At 39.0% G+C, this 8,766-nt stretch overlaps 2 protein-coding genes across 3 annotated transcripts; both read right to left on the minus strand.

Annotated features, from left to right (window-relative positions):
• Positions 1-13: 13 nt before the first annotated feature.
• LOC143906847 (putative SERF-like protein) lies at positions 14-2,265 on the minus strand. 2 transcript variants are annotated; one of them, XM_077423146.1, is made up of 3 exons: positions 2,038-2,265; positions 699-810; positions 14-628 (listed from the first exon to the last, which is right to left on the minus strand). In XM_077423146.1, exons 1-3 carry the CDS (start codon positions 2,042-2,044, stop codon positions 574-576), a joined length of 174 nt encoding a protein of 57 aa, XP_077279272.1. In that variant the 5' UTR covers positions 2,045-2,265; the 3' UTR covers positions 14-573. The 2 variants fall into 2 exon arrangements, with proteins under 2 accessions (XP_077279272.1, XP_077279271.1); XM_077423145.1 differs by having other exon boundaries at positions 14-606; positions 2,038-2,233.
• A 643-nt stretch (positions 2,266-2,908) lies between these two features.
• Positions 2,909-7,168, minus strand: LOC143906869 (ribonucleoside-diphosphate reductase large subunit-like). Its single transcript, XM_077423203.1, has 11 exons — positions 6,903-7,168; positions 6,525-6,613; positions 6,142-6,319; positions 5,649-6,012; positions 5,279-5,574; positions 5,002-5,164; positions 4,502-4,890; positions 4,238-4,425; positions 3,846-4,154; positions 3,569-3,757; positions 2,909-3,415 (listed from the first exon to the last, which is right to left on the minus strand). Exons 1-11 carry the CDS (start codon positions 7,018-7,020, stop codon positions 3,089-3,091), a joined length of 2,610 nt encoding a protein of 869 aa, XP_077279329.1. The 5' UTR covers positions 7,021-7,168; the 3' UTR covers positions 2,909-3,088.
• Between the last annotated feature and the right edge of the window lie 1,598 nt (positions 7,169-8,766).

The raw sequence follows: 8,766 nt of genomic DNA on the forward strand, positions 1-8,766 counted from the left end.
AGAGTTATGCGTGTATCGTTAAAATTTGAACAGTTTATTACAAGCGAGAGGGGACGATAGTGGCACATGCGTGTGTCTAACGATCGTTCGCTTGTTACACATTTAATTACACAACATATTAAATAAGTTTGAATTTACAGAATTGGAAATTAGTACTACAAATATATCGTATTATTTAATATCCTTATACCTAGAGAAACCAGTCAAACGCGTGTTCTCTTTGACTGAATTTAGGTGTAGGTAACGTCAAGTTTTGTACACTGATTATAACTGTTTTTGTGAGCAACGTGTAAATAACAAGATAATCGAGGCTAGGTCCAGAGGCATGTCATATGGTCGACACACCCGCATACGGCCGACAATGGAAAAATTCTCTAACATCGAAAACATGGTGATTACTTTCTCCGTCCCCGGTATAAGCATCGAACCCTGTGTTCCGTACAATCGTGAATCTTTTTAGCATAGCCATTGGATGCGATATAGCCGTTTCTTGTCGTAAAAATTTACACACTTTCTCTGTGGAATTATCCCGCTGCCTGCTTCGACTTAACCTCTGGTTCACCTTGCTGTTTCTTAAGCTGTTTCTCTCGCATTCGTTCCGCGTCGCTGTAAAAGATGAAAGATTCCTCTATAAAAAAATCTATTTCTATTCTCTCGAATGGGAAAAAGGTACGGATACCCCCCCTGAGGGGACTTACCGTGCTTTACGTTGTTCCAAGGAAAGACCTTTATTGCTGTCTTGTTCGGACGCTGCCTTTTTCGAGGTTTTTTTCAAATTCTTGGCTCGTGCTAGTTCACGTTGATTTCCGCCTGTAACGCAATTAACTAATTAACAATTTTTTTTTTTTTAAGTATCGAATTTTCAATTTTAATATAATTTTTATTTTATTTTACTCCGCAAGTTTTCGGTTTATTTATTTTTTTCTCTATTTTCGTCCCCGTTTACTCGACTCGAACAAGGTGCTCATCGTGCTTATAAAAAGAGCGCTACTTATCCGCGCGTGCGCACGTGCACGTAAGTCAAAATCGGTGTTCTTTCGAGCGAACTGGTATGTAAAATGAACGCTCACGTAACTCTTAAAACGTTACACTCGTGATATATTAAAATGAACACGATCCACGATCGGCAATGCCCCGCGATTTAACTGCTCCGATTACTTTAATTGCAATCTTTATCCGCGTCGCTCCTCGTTCCGAGTTCGAAAGGCGTCACGCGTCACGCTTGCACAAAATGGCGGACGAGTAAAATGCGACGCAAGCAACTGCGCCATAAAGCATTTTTTTGTTCACCGTATTTACTCCTCGGAATCGAACGTTGTCAAATCCGGCGAAATTCATTTATTCACCGTGGATAGAAGAAAGAAACCTCGATTTCACGCGATCGCGGCTCGCGGCTCGAACGCGCGCCGCCATCGCGGTTCCGCACGTCATCGAGGTTAACAACGAGGTTTACGGAAATCGAGAATCGAGACCCATCGCGTGTCTCCGAGAAGTGGAGGCTACCCGTTCGTAACCATGTTCGACTTTTCTTCCTCCACCCGTCAAGACACGCGATTTTCTCAATCCCGCGAAATCGTCGAGACTCGCGGGACAGACTCGCACATAGGGACCCTTTTATATCTTTTATTCCTTTTCTTTTATCGCGTTATCGTCATCGAAAAATATTGACCTTTCCTTCGGAAACAGCCTGCAGAACGAGAATTCTCGAGGGTACTCGGAGCGCATCGTCTGGCGCGGCGGTGTGCTCCTTTCTTCCTCGACGAGTCAGCGACGTTTCGCGCGACTTCGCGCCGGGACGATTGTTCGCGCGTGCGACAAATCTCTGCGAGAGCCACCCGTGATCGCGCGGATCGTTACGCGGCGACCTTAATTTTCAACGTTAACGACAATGGCAGCCGCGAAAGTTTTACGGGCCCGTCAAACTCGCCCGTCACGCCGTGTCCCCCGTCACTCTTCTCTCTCTCTCTCTCTCTCGTCGAGTTGTCGCGGCGCGATCAGGAAACGACCCGACCTCGGCGACGTTTCGGCTGGACTTACGGGTCATTTTTTTTTCTCAGTTCTTGATCTCCGATAAGCAAGCACTTAGAAAATTCGACCACCCGAATCGGTGGCGAAACGCACGGCCCGACGATACGCGCACGCACACACCAGCACACACATACACACACTGCACACACTCGCGGGCTCGCCGCTCGCGCGCGCGCGAACGCACACGGCTCCTGCGGACTAATTTCCAAACCAAAATAAATATGGTTCTGCGTTCTGCGTCGTCTCCGTAGAGCCTCCTTGCCCCCCTTGTAACCCCTATCCTATCTTCGCTGCCCACCTCCCACCTCCCACCTCTGCCGCAATGATTGCAGTGATGCCACGTGTCTCGATCCTAGTGACATTCGATTCATTCGATGCGTCGCAGCATTTGCTCCGGCCGCGTTGTCCGCGCTCTCGATTTTAAAAAAGGATATGCTACGCCAAAAAGCCAAAGTTGAATTACCTCGAACCTCGAGTTTCCAAGTCGACACATGGTCGACAGAAATGTAAATCCTAATTTACACATGGATCAGAAATGGAGTTTTCTTAAAAAGAACCGTTACGTTTCAAAGCTGACATTTAAATTTAAAAAGTTTTTAAATAAATTTTTCTTCTACCTATTTGATTTTACTGCGGGTCTCTTTTATGATTCAATAAAAATAAGAACACATTTCACATACATACATATTTGAAAATATATATTTCTTGTGCTTGCTTTCAAGTTTACTTTAAAAGACAAAGTTTCCTAGAATATTCTTTAAATATATTCTGGAAAAAACAGACGCGGCTATACATAAAAAAACTAAGTTGTAGTTTAGATCTACGAATTCCTATAATTAATTTAATTTTATTTAATTTTACAAATTTTGTTCTGTAGTATTATATATATATATATATATATATATATATATATATATATAAACATCTTTTATCCGTTATAAAAATGCAATTAAATTTAGAATATACACGCCAAAATCGTTTCTGTTTACATAATTTACAAAGATAAAAAATAGCTTACGTATTCGAGACACAAAAGAGCTAAAACATCAAAGTAATAAACTCAGGAGCTGCATGCCGTGCAAGCGTCCCCATTTTTACGCGAGCAAGCGAGCATTGTTTCCAAATTTTGACTTGCTTGCTGACTTAATTGTTTTTGTTTTTCGGCATCGTTGTCGTTAACACTTTTGTTGGGTGACTTGATAGGAGTGCTGTTGATAGGGCTGTTGATAGTGTTGTTGATAGAGCTGTTGATAGTGCTGTCGATAGCAGAGGTGCTGCCATTGGAAGTACTCGAATCGCGACTTTGTAATTTTGATTTGTCCACTGTGAATTGTATAGGATTTGCGGCTGGTTTTGTTCTCAGGTAATACATGCCAGTCTTTAAGCCCTGTAAACGACAACATATTTTCATATGAAATGGCTCGTACAATTTCGTTAGATTCTTTAATTTGTGTAATGACGAGATGTTGGAAGAATTCAAGGGAAATTGTTACTTAAATAGTGTAAAAGTTAAAAAAAAATCCCGAAATTGATCTCTTACTTTTTCCCAACCGAAGAAATGCATCGATGTAAGCTTCTCAGTCGTCGGATCCCCTATATGAACATTCAAGGATTGCGATTGATCGATGAAAGCTCCTCGATCAGCAGCCATTTCGAGAATCACTTTCTGCGGTATCTCCCATACAGTCTTATAAAGCGCTTTCAAATCATCGGGAATACGTTCAATGTTCTGCAAAGTACACATATACGCCATCTTAGAATCGCGCTAAAATAATTCGAGCGACAGGAACGTTTAGGAGATATTTAAAGGCATTTACTTGAACAGATCCAAAATTCGCGAGTATCTCGTTTTGCATAGATTCGTCCCATAAACCTCTATCGGTCAAGTCTCGTAGTAGATGGGGATTGACAATGACAAATTCTCCAGACAATACGCGCCTCACGTAGATATTACTCGTGTATGGTTCAATGGACTCGTTATTCCCTAAAATCTGTGCCGTCGAGGCTGTTGGCATAGGTGCTATTAAAAGCGAATTTCTTACTCCGTGCTTCGCGATCTTCGCTTTCAATTCATCCCAATTCCATAAATCTGTCGGCTTAACGTTCCACATATCGTATTGGAGGATCTGGGGGAAAAAAAAAAACAAGATTATACAACTATAATGTACGGATAGAGGATGTTCCGCGATTAAAAATTTAAAATACTTACGCCTTTGCTGACCGGACTACCTTGATATGTCTCATAAGTTCCTTTTTCCGCAGCTAATTCACAACTAGCTTCTAACGCACCGTAATAAAGCGTCTCGAAGATCTTAATGTTGAGTTCCTTCGCTTCTTTGCTTTCGAAAGGATATCGCGTTAATAGGAATGCATCTGCTAAACCTTGTATCCCGATACCTAAGACACAATTTTCAGTTTTATAGTATAATTAATTATATAAAATTAATGACAAAATCGATTGAGATAATCTCACCGATAGGTCTATGTTTTTGATTAGATGTTCTCGTCTCTTGGATAGGATAAAAATTGACGTCAATGACTTTATCTAGATTACGGGTGACGATTTTTGTGACTGTTTTAAGTTTATCAAAATCGAAAGTTTTGGTGTCTGTATTGACGAACATGTTGACAGCGATAGACGCTAAATTGCATACAGCGACTTCTCCAGGGCCGGAGTATTGAAGAACCTCGGTGCACAAATTGCTGCATTTAATAGTTCCTACATGCTGGTGATTCGATTTTCGATTACAGTGATCTTTGTAAAGCATATAAGGTGTTCCAGTTTCTACTTGCGATCTGAGAATGGCGAGCCATACAGCTCTGGCCTGCACTTGCTTTCTGTAGCAACCTTCCTTTTCATATCTAGAAGTGTTCCATACAAATTTATGCAACGTTTACAAAAGTTAGAGGATGAAAAATATATAAGTTACCAGATAGTTAAATAATTAATAGAAAGAGACTGCTAATATATACCTAGTATACAATTCTTCAAACTTATCGCCCCAAACATCAGCTAAACCGGGAGATTCATATGGACACATCAAACTCCACATCTCATCGTTATACACACGTTTCATAAAAAGATCTGGTATCCAAAGGCCATAAAATAAATCTCTAGCTCGCATGTTTCCATCACCTGTTCAAAAGCATACGATACATTATAATTATAAACAACGATAAAATAAACGGATAAAATTCTCATCCATCTAATCTATACTTCAACATTAAAAAAACAATAAAAAAAATTTACCAATGTTCCTCTTAAGTTCCAGAAAATCGAAGATATCGGCATGCCATGGCTCTAAATAAATAGCAAACGCTCCAGGTCTTTTGTTTCCTCCTTGATCAACATAAACAGCAATTTCGTTATATAATTTTAGAACGGAAATCAAGCCGTTAGTCGTATTCGTATCTCCCGCGCTTTTGGCACGAATGCAATGTACGTTAAGTCCTATTCCTCCAGCGTATTTGCTGATAAGGGAGCACTTTTTCAGCGTACTGTAAATACCCTTTATACTATCATCTTCGAGGGTTAGGAGGAAGCAGCTGCAAGAAAATAATTCTTATTAAAACATTAATGCTTCAATATTATTAAACTAATCAAACTCTTTCAAGATTACCTAGACATCTGCTGATTGTTAGTACAGGAGTTGAATAGCGTTGGTGAAGCATGCGTAAAATATCGTTCGGACAAATAATTATACGTTTCTATGGCTTTGTCAACGTCATTTTCGTGAATACCAACAGCCACTCTCATCAACATGTGTTGAGGCCTCTCCACTATCTTGCCATTGATTTTCAGCAAATAGCTTCTCTCGAGCGTTTTAAAACCAATATAATTATAGCTGAAATCTCGATCGTATATTATAGCAGAATCCAGTCTCTCCGCGTTATTCTTAATAATATTATAATAATGTTCGCTGATTATAGGAATATGTTCATTCGTGATGGGATTCTTGGCGTAATATAAATCATGCATAACCTCTGTAAAGTACAAGAATTAAATATTGATTTTAATTTTAAATCTCATGTTAAATAAACATTAAAAATCAAGAATTATTAAGAATTTTATGACAGAAATTGACTCGAATAAGTAAACGCAAGATGCTGTACCGCTGAAGCACTTCTTGGTTTCCTTGTGCAGGTTAGACACATCAATTCTTGCCGCTAATATAGCATAGTCAGGATGGTTGGTTGCCATTGTAGCTGCAGTTTCCGCCGCAAGATTATCAAGTATAACTGTAGTTACTCCAGAATATAAACCACGTATCACTTGAAGCGCCACAGCAGCCTACAATAAATTTTTGATTATACAAATTGATATTACTAAACTTGTCAATTTTTATTTGCATGTGTAATATTAATTTATATCGGTTGTTTTTTTAATCTAATATATATTTTATAAAACTTCTCTAAAGATACTATACTTATACACCCCATTTCCCAACGTATCATCTCATATTGCAAACTTATATAAAAAATAAAAAGATACTTACTGGATCCACATACTTCGTATCTAAGTTATAGCACTGTTTGGTAATTCTTGAAGTGATCTTATTAAAATGAACATTCTCCTTACGCCCATCTATAAATTAAAATGATGGGGTTCAATTTCACAATCTTTCCTTTCACATCTGATAATAATTTGTAATTTAATAAATGCATAGTATTCATAATATCAACATGGTATCGCTAACAGTCCGATCATCATTTTATCGTGAATTATTTTGTAATTTTGCAAAGTCTCCCGGTGTTGCAATAATTATATTAACATTATATAAAAGAATTGACGCATCATTCGTGGGAACGTTAAACGATTACACATCCATAATCGTCATAATCGAGCATAAAGAAATGGTTAACCCGTAACTTACTGCGCTTAATAACGTGCATCTTTTCTCGCACGGCTTCCTTGCTCTTCATTTTCGGGGGAGAACGATCGCGGCAACCTTCTTGCGCATCAAGCTTCTCAAATATCGCGCAAATATCCATGTTAGTGGTTCGCCAAAGCCGACAAACCGATATATCCTACTGACCACCGACACCGACTACTGTATTCTTCCGATTCTTCGTACGCCAACAACATGAACAACAATTTTAGGCGCGAAACGGAACCGGAAAAGAGAAGAACACATGTTCGACATGCGCGTTACGACTTATCGATTTCGGCCAATAGTAAGCGAAGGTGCTCGGTGCTCCTCGAACAGCGCATTCCATCCTCGATTTAAACTGTAAAGCCCCTTGCACAATAGGCGATAGCGATGGCGATAGTTGCCGACAAAGCTATGTAGTATGCTCGAACAATATTAGACACTAAAAAGTTTTAGAATGCTGCTGCATAACGCTAGACAACGGGAAAAAGATAGCGACGAATGCCGTCGTCGCTCGGTGAGAAAGTCCAAGTTCTGAAATGCGACGAACGACTATAAACGAATCTCGAGAAATACATTTATTTCAATATTGTTACGTGTCCCTTAAGGCGAGGCATGCTTTTTCGAATGTAATTAGACGATAAAAGGGTTTAGAATGTTGTTGCATAATGCTAGCCAGCGAGAAAAAGGGATAACTTATGAATATAGCGTCGCGCGACGCTCCGCGGCGGGAAAATAGAAACTCCGAAATGCCACGAATGATTCTGAACGAATCGCAAGAAATATGTTCATATTGTGGGTGCTTTGGTGCAAGGTATGCTCTCTCGAGAATTTAAGAAAGTAATGAGCAAAATATTCAGAAGGAAATATGCGAAAGGGAAAAGTTAGATAGAAAGAACCCTTGATTTATGAACATTTTTAAATGCCTATATAATTTGTTTTTTTTTTTCCAGAAACTAATCAAAGAAAGTTGATGAAATTTGAGACTTTTTATCAGGAACACAAGAACTACAACATATCACAAATTCAACCTATTTCATATATAATTCTTTTAAATTCGGTTGATTAAACTTAGCTTTATATATGTGATCAAAGGTCCATGTATACAAAGTTTATGAAAACAAAGTCCTTCCTCTCTCTATGAGGAAGCAAAACGTAATGTCGAGAAAGCGAGAGACACGAGTATTCGAGGGTCCAGAGATCAATAATGCATAGTTATAGTTTAACAAACAGCGTTTTAATCTCGTGGATATATTTACACAAAAAATTATCTCATTGCATTCGTAGAAAGGCCAGATAATCGCGTCGTGAAGAGATTCGATCGAAGAGAAAAATAATGCTTAATGCTTAACCGACCGCGCGAATCGAGGGTTCGCCGGAGCTATCGTACATTTAACTATCTTGCGCGCGTATCACGATCCGTTAAACATTATTACATCTTATGTTCTTACATATACGCGCACTCTTTGGCCTTTACTCGCACACGTGCATGCAGTACTGTCGGACGCCCGTGCACTCTACTTTAATAGCGTCATATACGCTAACTTCTGTATGTATGCACAAAAGTTTTTAACAGCATGGCAAATCGAACATAATCAAAACATGTGAAAAGATGTACTCGAATAATATCGATATATTTCTTCAACATTAAATTGCTAATACAATACAAATTGCAGTTAAAAAAAAGCAATTGATTCGAAATTTATGATTTAAAAAATCAACGATCCTCCCTTATTTTTTCATATCCATAAGTCGCGCCGTGTGTAAGCTAAAAAAATGTGCGTATACATTATCTTTTTAAATTTATAGACGAATGCTCGCTAGTCCGACGTACAACTCGTTGTTCATCAATTTTTACACGCTAGAA

The sequence above is a fragment of the Temnothorax americanus genome, unplaced genomic scaffold, assembly GCF_048541705.1.
Source record: "Temnothorax americanus isolate GAGA-0224 unplaced genomic scaffold, ASM4854170v1 Scaffold77, whole genome shotgun sequence".
In the NCBI taxonomy this organism is placed as follows: Eukaryota; Metazoa; Arthropoda; class Insecta; order Hymenoptera; family Formicidae; genus Temnothorax; species Temnothorax americanus.